This window comes from Adiantum capillus-veneris, chromosome 4 (assembly GCF_014529385.1).
Source record: "Adiantum capillus-veneris isolate H3 chromosome 4, ASM1452938v2, whole genome shotgun sequence".
Classification (NCBI taxonomy): Eukaryota; Viridiplantae; Streptophyta; class Polypodiopsida; order Polypodiales; family Pteridaceae; genus Adiantum; species Adiantum capillus-veneris.
The window spans coordinates 50,972,801-50,984,429 of record NC_140934.1 but is presented as its reverse complement, the minus strand read 5'-3'; the positions used below and the strand labels follow the sequence as shown (position 1 = coordinate 50,984,429).

At 42.8% G+C, this 11,629-nt stretch overlaps 1 protein-coding gene across 5 annotated transcripts; it reads right to left on the bottom strand.

Annotated features, from left to right (window-relative positions):
* Positions 1 to 6,842: 6,842 nt before the first annotated feature.
* LOC147459148 (uncharacterized) lies at positions 6,843 to 10,630 on the bottom strand. 5 transcript variants are annotated; one of them, XR_015187838.1, is made up of 3 exons: positions 9,261 to 9,398; positions 7,411 to 7,486; positions 6,843 to 7,186 (listed from the first exon to the last, which is right to left on the bottom strand). XR_015187838.1 is itself a non-coding variant. In XM_086510482.1 (3 exons), exons 1-3 carry the CDS (start codon positions 10,300 to 10,302, stop codon positions 7,150 to 7,152), a joined length of 909 nt encoding a protein of 302 aa, XP_086366608.1. In that variant the 5' UTR covers positions 10,303 to 10,630; the 3' UTR covers positions 6,843 to 7,149. The 5 variants fall into 5 exon arrangements, 1 of the variants encoding a protein (XP_086366608.1); XM_086510482.1 differs by lacking the exon at positions 7,411 to 7,486 and adding an exon at positions 9,544 to 10,630 and having other exon boundaries at positions 9,261 to 9,373; XR_015187837.1 differs by lacking the exons at positions 6,843 to 7,186; positions 7,411 to 7,486 and adding an exon at positions 7,831 to 8,262.
* Between the last annotated feature and the right edge of the window lie 999 nt (positions 10,631 to 11,629).

Genomic DNA, 11,629 nt, shown 5'->3' with positions numbered 1-11,629 from the left:
CATAGATGATGCCTTTGACATTGGAATGGATTCCTTCCTACTCTTGGAAAAATACTTAAGGTTTATGGTTTTTCACAGCGAGAACATATCAAAATTTCCCCCACCATCTCCACTATGAAAGCCTCCATCATTGATATGCATTTCTTCAAAGGACCCTCTTTTTCACATTGCTTTCAAAAAACACTCAACTCTTACAACTACATACCATGGCAATCATGGCACCTCGCCCACCAAAAAGTCTCTTTTATTATCTCAAAACTTAGCAGGTACATCATTAGAGAAAGCTCTCTATAGAGCTTTCTTAACGTTCGTGCCAAATTTTTCTAGAGACTCCAAGCAAAAGGTTACCTCCAAGCTCTCCTTTGAGCTTGCTTTATCTTCATCTCCTACAATGAAAGAGATTCCCTCCTAATCAATGAGTCCAAATCCAAACCCTTCCCCATGGTGGTCAAAATACTCTTCTCACCCTATACACGTAACCTCGATCTCTCTCTCGCCATCAATAAACCTCTCGCTCTTTACCTTAGCAACACACCATAATTCTCCCACCTCCCCAAGTCTCAAATTTTTTGGCTCAATGCACCCAATGTCGAAAACATTCTAGCCTCCAAATTTTGCACCCCTCCTTAACCTTGAAAACCCCCCACCACCACCATCACCACTTGTTTCCCTTTTATTTTTATCTCTTTGTTAAAAAGTATTTTGGCTTTCTCTAGCCAAACGTTGAATCACCATTAAGTTTTGTACGTGGGTCATTCTTTTTCTCCCCTCTTAAACGTTTCTCCCCCAAAAAAATTCATTCATTACCTTATGCCTTCTTCTTATCCTCTCTTATCTTGATGTTACACCTTTACATAATAAAATGGCTCTATTTATTTCATTGTAACTAAATACCTCTCTCCCTCCTTTTAGTCCTCGCATTGTACCCATTCTTTGTAACCCTCTACCCTCCATTTATAAAATCCACCACCTCTTGTGAAAGATGAACACTACTGATGCGCTTAATCTAGCGAAACATGTTTCGTGCTTTCAACTTTGTGTCTCTCCCCTCCCCTCCTCTCCCTTTTCTTTCTCCTTTTTTCTTATCATGAGGTAAGCATCGCTCGCTTAATTTTCTAATAAGAAGCTAGTTGAGGACATGGGTACTAGCCATGGCATCTCAAGGCACCAGCTTATGGGTTGAAGGTAGAACCTATTAGCAAGAAAGGTGTTAGGGTTAAAGAAGAAGGTGTTAAGGTTAGAGAAGAAGTATCTTATAATATCAAAGACTTGTGTCCGTGCGCAATAGAATCTACTATGAAGGGTAAAATGACTAAAGAGGTTTTGCATAAAGCTAGAGATTGCATTTGACTAAAAACACGTTGGAATGACCTCCTAGACTCTTTGTCAGTGCATGTGTACATTGCCAAACATCAAGACAATGAGGTTGTTTTTGGAGAGAAATGTAGGCATGAGAATGGGTATGAAGGGCCTTCAACAAGGGAAACAAGGAGTGGAGACAAAAATGACACAGTGCCTCCTAGATCAACTTCTCGACAGGGGATGCTTGCACCTGAAGTGACTATACAAGCAGCCTCTGGAGCAAAGAAGAAGGAAGCAACAAAACCTAAAGCAAAGGGTCCGGCCTACAAACTCCAATCCAATATAGAGGCAACAATAGATCTCAAAAAGGTTTTGGAAGATAAGATTTTGAATAGTAAGATAAAACCTACCTTGAGTGAGGTCCCTGGCATAGTGAAGCGAGAGATCCATGAAGAAATAATTGAAATTATCAAGAGAAAGCGGAAATATTTTATTGAAGCTATCCATGTAGAGGTTGAAGGAGAGACTTTAAATGCACATGGAGTACAGGTCTATGGCAAGCAAGGTGATGAAATTGTTTATTGGATACTACAAGTCTAAGGGAGGAGTAAAACAAGTTCGCTTTTTGGGGATGATGAAAATGAAGCCAAGACAACTCACAAGAGTTATTACTCCAAGAGTCATTAGGCGAGAGAAACTATCGAGACCATGGTAAAAGTTTAAGACTCATACATTGCATTGATAAATAATGGGTCACAAATTAACCTCATGTCTAAGACTCTATATCAAAAAGGAAAATGGCCAATCGATATTAATCATGGATGGATGATTCGCGCGGCAAATAACTCATTAGGAAAAGTTTATGGAGCTTGTCCGAATGTAAAAGGTGACTATAGGGGATGTGAAAGATGACCAAAACTTATTTGTCCAGGAGATGTCTACATATCCTCTTATCCTTGGGCAGCCATACATCATTGCTACTCACATGGAAACAAAGGTGATGGACGATGGATTAGCTTATGCTAGGATAAGAAGTGGGGATGGGAAGCATGCAGTTCAATTTCTTAGTGTTTGTGTGGACCATGAAAGGAACCATTAAAGGCTCAAGAGAGAAACCCTTGCCAAAGACAAATAAAGAATTCAGGACCACAAGGATACGAGGGGTTTTGTCCATGTACCATTGTAGAGCGGGATTGCATAGTACAAAAAGAGAAAAGTTCTCGCATGATGTATATGCAAAGGAGGTGTTTTCTAAAAGATTTGTAAGATTAATGGACTATGGATCTATCACTTTTACAAAGTGAAAGGAATTGAAGCAGGGTGAAAGACAACATGTAAATAGGGTACAGATAGAGACTAAAGAGATTAATTTGAAGAATCTTAAAAGATATCGGCTTAGTGCTGAAGAGAAAGAGTAAGTTTGGATACATTTTTTTCTCAGTGTAATTTTTTTCGACACATGTAAATATCAGTGTGTTCCTCTTTCCTCTCTTTTTGGCCTGCCCAAAGGGCAAAGGCTATAGAGATAACTTCTCTTTTTGCTAACTAAAATATTTTTTCTTTTTTTATGGTCATTTTGTGGTTTTTAATCAAGCACCTCTTTGTGGCATGATTAAAGTGGTAGAGAATGTGGCCACTAGGCGCATAAAATCGGTATCCGAAGTGGTTGGTAGAGGTAGGGATATGAGTTGGTGATGTGTACCATTTTTATTGGCTTGTGATGATTTTTGGAGGGGTGATAAGACACCCTGTTTAGGTTTTCAAGTAGGCCATCATTTGGATGCGTAGCCACTGCCACAGAGGGATGGCGAGGTCGAGAGAGTTGCTTGGGTGTGCCTTCAAGGCAGTGAGGCCCATAGAGTCTACGCTAGGACCGACCTAAACGTAAACGATGTATATGGAGTAAAGAGGCTAGCTTGTCTCTAGCTGCACTTGTCGACAACCATGTTGTTGCTGCTCAGCAAATTGCATCCATTTTCTTGAGTCTATATCCCGACACCTTTACGCTTAAGCAAGTCACAACCAAAATTTACAACATGTCCAAGTCATCTCAAAAACATCAAAGAATTTCTACAGTTTCATCTAGTAGAACTTCACAATATGCGAAGATCATCGAGGATACGCCTTCTTTTGATTGTGCTTCATGTGGTTCACTTATGTTTCGTCAAAGTTTGCATGGCATGTCAAAGGTGGAGTTATTGCTTCTCAAAAAAATAAAATCAATTGCGGTAGTTGACGATAAGGTGCTTCGAGTGTGTCACACGTGCAAGGTCGCATTGAAAAAACAAGAGGAACCACTGTTTTGCATGAGAAGAGAGATGACTTTTAGTGTCAAAATATCTAGTGTAGAAAGATTGAATTCAGTAGAGAGTCGTCTTGTATCCTTGGGCATATCATTCGCACAAATTCGAGAACTCAACTTCGAAGGTCAATTTGGTTTACGCGGCAGCATTGTGAATGTAATGGCAGATTTGTCGCGAGTACAAAGAGTGTTGCCACGCTTCTCTAGTGATCAAGCTTCAATTCTAGTTGAGATAAAGCGTAAGCTTGATTATGATCATGCCTACTTGAGTGGCATTGTGCGGCCAAATTGTGTACTTCAAGCTTTGGTTGACCTATTGAGCACTTCCTTGTACATTGAGCATGGTGTTTCTATCGATATGTCTTGGTCATCTAGTTTCACAATCCATCCAGATGTGTATCGCAGTCCACATCAAGAAGATCTTGAAGACGAGAATGATTCTACAGACACTTTGGTGCACGGTATCTACCCCGCTCAACAAGTTGTGGACCATAATTCACAAGTTACAAGTATAGCACCTTGTGAGGGATTCAGTCCTGTGAGCATTTTCGATGATGAATCTTGTGAGGAATTGTCATTCCCAACATTGTTTTTTGGTGAAAGAAGAAAGTATCATGTCTTGGCGAAGAAAAAATACCAAAAAGTAGCACAATGGGAGCTTAAAAATATGGATAGACGATTTGCAAGCAGCATTGAAAATTTGTTCTTCAAAATAATAAAAATTATTATTGCGAAAGTGCTTGGATCTATATGGGTGCGCTTACGCAAGGGAAAACTTTGTGGCAAACAATTACAAGCAAAAGATGTTCAAGCTAGCACTAACATAGAGCAGCTACTTTCATCCGAGCTAGGGTACCACGACTTCCGGTCTCTACGTACTTCAATCGATTACAAGGTGAAGCTTAAGCGAAACTTGTTTGCAATGATTCGTCAATTGGGCCAACCGACTTTCTTTGTAACATTTTCATGTACTGAGCTAAGATGGGACCCTTTGAAAAAATGTTTGTGTGCACTGAATCCTCAAATTAAAGAAACAGATTACCCAACCAAAGCCTCATTCATTCGTGCACTTGTACGTTCTGATCCTGTAACAACAGCACGATACTATGTCCATAGATTTCAAGCAATGAAAATGGAATTGAAACGCAACAATGCCATCCTTGGTGAGTTGACGCATTACTTTTTATGACCGAGTTTCAAAATAGAGGAAGTCAGCATGATCATGAATTACTTTGGGTGAAACATGCACCTCTCTTTGGTGTAGCGCCGGATAATGAAACAATACATTTTATCGACACACGTATTACTACCGACAAGAATTTGTTAGAAGAGTCTCTTCAAACCGTGCAATCCCACCACCATCGCAAAACATGCAAAAAACGTAAAAGCTTTTGCCGGTTTGGTTTCCCACGTCCACCATCTCGAGAAACTATGATTTTAAATCCAATCGCAGTGGCACAAACGGAGAAAAACGCATTGTTAGCCTACAAAAAATGCATTGACAAACAGATGCTTGCTCTTGGACATGATTCAAAAGTGTCATATGATGAATGGTTGACCTCTTTGGGAATGACTGAAGAAGTGTATATTAAGTCCCTTTCGGTGAACATCACAGAGCCAACACTACTCTTGAAAAGACATCCAAAAGACATTTACACAAACAATTTCAACAAAGAGTTGTGTAGTCTATGGGATGCAAACATTGACATTCAATTTATATTCAATGGCCATGGCGCTGCTGCATATTGCACATCATACATGACTAAAAACGATTCAACCACAAGCAAAACAATCAAGCACATATTGCAAGATTGCAAGAAGACATGTATGCCAACGTTGGATCGGTTGAAAAAAATTGGCGGTGCTTTGATCAATACACAAGAGATGACATCACAACAAGCCACATATATTTCTCTTTCATTGCCTTTACATAGTGCAAGTAGACAATTTGTGTTCGCAATGCAGATTTCGAAAGACAACGCACATTGTTGTTGAAAAGAAGAGCTGCATTGAATACTTTGAATCCTGACGATTCTAACATTTTCTTTGACGATATTGTCACCAAGTACACCCATCGTCCAGACAACCTTGCACACATATGTTTGGCTGATTATGTAAGCAACTACCGATGCGTGTGTGGCTCTACCCGCAAGTCTAGGCACCCTCGAGTCATACGGTATGCTAACTTCATTCTAGAGAAGGACGCAGAGAGGCATTTTCATGAGCTTTGCTTATTGTTCCTTCCATTTATCGGCGATGAGAAAACCTTTGAGACAAGTGTTGATTGTTGGAAAGAAAAATTTACCTCAAACTATGCAATTATAGATGACAATCGTCAAAAATATTGTAGGCTAGAACTTTATGCAGCAACCTCAAACACACTTTCATTGCCCTCATCCTTAAGATCTAAGCCTCTGGCGAGTCATACAAATATGAGTTGGCACTTGATATTCAACCAAACAAGCCCACTACAAGATCCTTACCAACATTTCGAAAATTGGCATTGTGCAACGAGGAGTATCACTCACTTGTGTCCAAATTGAACATCGAGCAACGTTGCCTTTTTTATGACATTATGATTAGAAAGCGCTTGCAACCAACTCAGCCAATCCATCTCTTCTTAACAGGTGGTGCAAGAACGGGAAAAACTTTCACTTTGCAAATAATCGTGCAAGGCTTGATTCGTTACTACAATGCCTCCCTTGAATTAGATGTACATCTTCCCTCAACATTGCTAATGGCATATACAGGAAAAACAGCTTTCAACCTTGGAGGGACAACGATTCACTCAGCATTGCGTTTGCCCCTTGTCTTCCAACCAAATGTTTCTCTTTCTTCTGAGAGCCTTGCCGAGCTCTCGCAACTGTATAGAAATCTCAAGCTTGTTGTGTTTGATGAGGCATCTTTGATTGGGAATAGACTCTTGCGTATCATAGACACAAGGCTGCGATCAATTAAGCACAATCACATAGAGCCATTCGGTGGTCTAGATGTCATCTTTTGCGGTGACCTGTGTCAAGCAAGCCCGGTTCGAGATCGTTGGATATTTAGCAAGCCACAAGATTCTCTACAACTGCTCTCGCTTTCATTCTGGCTCATCCATATAAAATGCCACGAGCTCACAAAAACAATGCGTCAATCAAATAATGACTTCATTGCCATTCTCAATAGAATACGCAAAGCAAAACACACAACCGAGGATTTGTTGCTCTTGAATACCAACCATATCAACAAGGTCTTTAACAAATTGACAACACCCCATTTATACTTCACCAACAACTTGAAAGCCTCACATAATCGACTTGTTTTTGAGGAATTGCCTACTAACGCATACATAATCCATGCAAGAGACAACCACCATAAAACTTGCTCAAAAAACCTAGTTGTTCCAAACAACCCACAAAACACAGCAGGCTTGTCCTCAACCTTGGAGCTCAAAGCAGGAATGATTGTCGAACTTTGTGGTGGCAATATTGATATTTCTGACGGTCTTGTGAATGGCGCAGATGAAATTCTGAAGCTTGTGGACAGTAGAGCTAACTGTCCTATTGCATGGATAGAGTTTTCCGATTCCTCAACGGGCTGCAAACAACGACATGTGAACCAACACCTTAATACGATTCCCATTGGCCCTCAGTGGACACCAATTTTTCAAACAACAAAGGAATTTCAAGTTGGTAAAAATGCATTGAACACTGTCTCTCGAACTCAGTTTCCAATACAAGCAGCGAATGCACGTACTATCCATAGGTCACAAGGCTTGACAATGAGCATAGTAGTCTTTGATCCAACATCAATAAACTCACATGGATTAATTTACACAACTCTTTCCCGCATCAAAGATCCATCAAACCTCCACATTTTCAATCCGATTCATCCAACCTAAATCAAAGTCGACAAAATTGTGCTTGATGAGCTTGACCGCCTCAACAATGATACCAAATGGGAGTATTTGACAAAATTTCCATTCGCATACAAAGACACACATCATATCATTCAATCATTGAACATCGTTTCTAATCACAAATATCTTGAACATATCAAAGACGATTTGAATTTTACAAGTTCTGACATTCTATGCCTCCAAGAAACAAAGCAAAAAAATCCTTCCAATGATTTTGCACCAAAGTTTCATCATGTCCATCACCACAGCAAAATAAGTGTTTCAATCTACTACAAGCCTACCATCAAGCTCCACTCTGCAAAAACATTTCTAGCTCCAGGAATAGAAATCATTCAAGTTATATTAACCATTCATGAACACCTTGATTGGGAAATCATATGCGTCTACAAATCACCAAACACATCTTCAACCGCATTGGTCACACAACTCTATACCCTGCTGCAACAATCCCATTCTATACGGATGAGTGTCATCATGGGAGACTTTAATGTAGACAATGAGCACACAAACAATCAATATCGTTACTTAGAGGAGAAGCTCCAAGCACATAGCTACACACAACAAATTCATGATGTGACCACTGTGTACAACTCAAAGCTCGATCATGTTTGGATTAAAAATCCCCCTGCATCGTTCATCATAGGCACACGCTTTTGCTTCTGGTTCGATCATTCATCCACATATCTAATCATCCCTAAATGATTCCTATACATCCCTCCCTCCCTTTTTCCCGTCATCTCTCCCTTCCCTCATCCTGTCCACAAAAACAAACCATGTTTCCATATTCTATACCTACCTTTATCCTGGAAAGACGCAATTTTGCTACTCTTCAACCCTTCATTGGGACCGACATTCTGTAATGTAATCTGCTAATCACTTTCTCAATCAATGTGACTTCCGTCCTTGCACATTTGTGTTTCCCTCCCATGTTCTTAATTTGTTTCATCTATTGGCAGGCCTTGTGATTTTATCACTTTTTGTCTTTGTGGTTTTGTTTGATGTGCACACATATTCCCCTTTCCTCTCATGAGGAGGTGGTTTTCCTCAGAGCATGACGAGTTGAGGTGCCATGTTGCTTGAGTAGATGTGTGTGTGCGCGCGCGCGTGCGTGCGTGCATGCACTTTCCGCACGAAGGGGATCAAGGTAGGGTCAAAGACAATGGATAGGGAGGTAGAGAGGTGTTGACGAAAGAGCAAGGAGATATAGAGATGTCAATGGGCATGGAGATAGAGATGTGTCAATCGGCAAGAATCACCAAATGGGAAACTACTAAGAAGGTATCCGCCTCACACGACACCTTGTGGTTGGGATTAGAGTGTGCAAGACCGAATGACAAGGTGGAAAGAAGTGTGCATGGGAATGGCGGATGCCATATTGGGAAGGGGAGGGAGGGAGCAATTGGTGCTGCTCCCAACAGCTCGTGGCGTGGAGTGTTAATGGGACATTATTCGGGAATGAAATGTAGCGAACGTGGGAATAGGGAATGAGAGATGTCCTTTTTTTGGGAAGAGGTGACGTAGATTCAGGTAACTCTTCCCTCCCCCCCCCCCCCCCCCCCCCCAATTACGCGTTTGTGTTACCCCCCTCCCCGAGTTAAAGATGGGTGTTACTTCCTGCCAAGGCCTGTGGGGCCTCCCTTAGTGGATACATTTGTATAAGCTAATCAATAACGAGCACGTTGTATTGCATATCCTAAGCTTTACTTAGCTATGCATAACAAAATTATAGTGCGGATTCAATTTTCTCCTTACTTGATCGATGTTGGACGCTTCCGGAGCACCACACGTAGCAGACGTGAATTTCGGAAGAATGGCTTTGATGTTTTGCAAAAGCGTGTCTGTGTCAATTTTGACTGCCTTGTCTCCTGGAGTACGAAGCTCCAGACAAAGAGATCTCTCCGGAAATTCATTGCCATAGAAGTTGGCCATCAATTTGCACAGAGAAGTTTTTCCGGAGCCTCCAATCCCATGCACTCCAATGGCGATCACCCCATCCTCTCCCTCGCTGCCTTCTTGTCCAAAAACTTTATGATACCTTGCACATGCGTTCATCCCCCTTTACGCATTTCCCCAGTAAATACACGGTGGGTGGAGGCAGCTGAGCACATATGTTCTTGACAATTGCATCAATGTACTCCTGCCGACTGTGGTAGGCGCTTCTCTCCGAACAGCTCAACATTTGAGCATCCACCTGCCCACTTCTATATTTAAGCTTTTCCCAATTAGCTGGCCAAGATTTTAGATCTAGGTTGATCTGGAGGCCACGCGAGCCGCTGCTGGAGGAAATGTCCTCCTGCAATCTGTTTACGCTTTCCTGCCAATAATGGGCGTTTTTGGCCCAGCATTTTTTCCAGCGCTTCAGATTTGCACGAGTGGTTAGATCTGAGGGTTTCAGCCCATAGAAAAGAGGGTAGATGGGGCGTTCGAGGGGACCGCGGAGGAGGTACTGCAGCTCTAGCATGGGCCAGAGGCTCCGCACGTAGTCCTCGCTCAGCACCACCACTGCCATTTTGCAGGCTCGGCAAGCTTGGAAGATGCGGGTCGGGTAGTTGTGGCCAATGGGCAGAGAATCGACGCAGTCAAGGTCGAAGAAGGGGATGTGTCCGGCACGGTGGAGGGCATAGTTGAGGGGCTCCACAAGCTCGGCCTTCTTGCGGCCAGAGTGGCTGAGGAAGATCCAGGGCAGATCATCACCCTTATCATCAGCGTGAGCTACGTCACCAGAAGATGAGGAGTGAGTTGTAATAGCTACGTCGTCGGGATGTCGGCCTTCAGCCCTCTTCTGCACGTCCATCTTTACGCCTTGTAGAGCTCTGTAGCTTAACAGTGCAGGAGAGGGATGCACTTCCGACGTAGCTGCAAGCAGGCTTGAACACGACGAGTCGGGCTTGACCAAGTTCACACACCTATCTTTGACCAAGTCGGCTTGATCAAGTTCACACCTATCTTCTTCTTGACCAAGTTCACACCTATCACTAAAAGTTTAGAGTTCACACTAAGTAACACTGACCCAGTGACCACAAGTTTCGAGTCCACACTGACCAAGAAGAGTTGTACAGTATGCCGTACGGGATCATGATCCATCGCCGGCTCGCCCAACGTGCTCTGTGCTACTGTGCAGCCTGCCAACTTGCTATGACAGTTCCGCTGGCACACGGCACTGCTGCTGATGCCAGCTCACGGATGCCACGCAGGACCACGATCCTGCGGGTCGTGTACGATCACGACCCTGTAGCTATCCAAGGTACGGCCTCTTGCGTGTCTTGGGCTGGACGGGCTCCATTTGTCCGGACTCCGGTCTTTGTGAAAGCCACTTATTGTTGAATCATTGAATGCGTGTTCCCACGCGTCTGGACCCCCTTGGAAATGGATTCGTACTTTCTTTATATTAGCAAAATAGCAATGACCACCCACCCTCAGCACTAAAGGGCATGGGAGATTTATTGAAGCTCAAGCGGTGGGATCCACAGCAGCGAAGTTCGAACACGAAGTTCAAGACGCGTGCAATCGTAGGATGTCGGGGTAAATTAGGACACCAAAAGATAAACTTGGACAAGCAGAGGGGGTTGTTCACGTTTATTTATCATTTGTCGGTTTGCCCATATGTCAACTTCTTCGTCGCAGGCATAGCGGTTAGCGCATTGGGCTCTCACGATGGTCGCGAGGGTTCGAGTCTCCATGCTCGCCCTGGACGCCCATTTTTTTCCACCCTCAATCTCCCTCGAGATTCCCCCTTTCGCCCTACGCCGTCGATCCCATCTCTTTCTACCGGTGCCCTTTAGTGCCGTGGACCGCCCACCCACTGACCTTTACGGTGAGAGATTTTACAGTGTGAACTAACTTCCAAATTTTTGTACGTCATTATGTAACAAGTTGGAAGGGAGCGTTCTTTCTTGGTGGCCTCCTTTCCTTCTCAGTGTGCAATGTGTACACTACATTGGACTCTTGAAGCAAGTTCGAAAGTTTATGGCATATGTCCTTAGGGCATGGTCACGCGAAGCTTAGTTATCAGTTATTGATAACTATGCCAACTATGCTCAGACAAAGCATTAAATGAATAACTAAGCCTCTTGCATGGTCACGCGAGGCTTAGTTATTCATTCATCCTCCCAACTACGCAT

What these genes read in the sequence shown, in the direction of transcription:
- LOC147459148 (XM_086510482.1), bottom strand. Translation starts at nt 10,302, where the DNA reads ATGGACGTGCAGAAGAGGGCTGAAGGCCGACATCCCGACGACGTAGCT. An exon ending in GGGATGAACGCATGTGCAAG is followed by an intron (nt 9,374 to 9,543) that starts GTATCATAAAGT and finishes TTCGTACTCCAG; the next exon opens with GAGACAAGGCAGTCAAAATT. An exon ending in AAGCGTCCAACATCGATCAA is followed by an intron (nt 7,187 to 9,260) that starts GTAAGGAGAAAA and finishes CGTTGTTTGCAG; the next exon opens with CCCGTTGAGGAATCGGAAAA.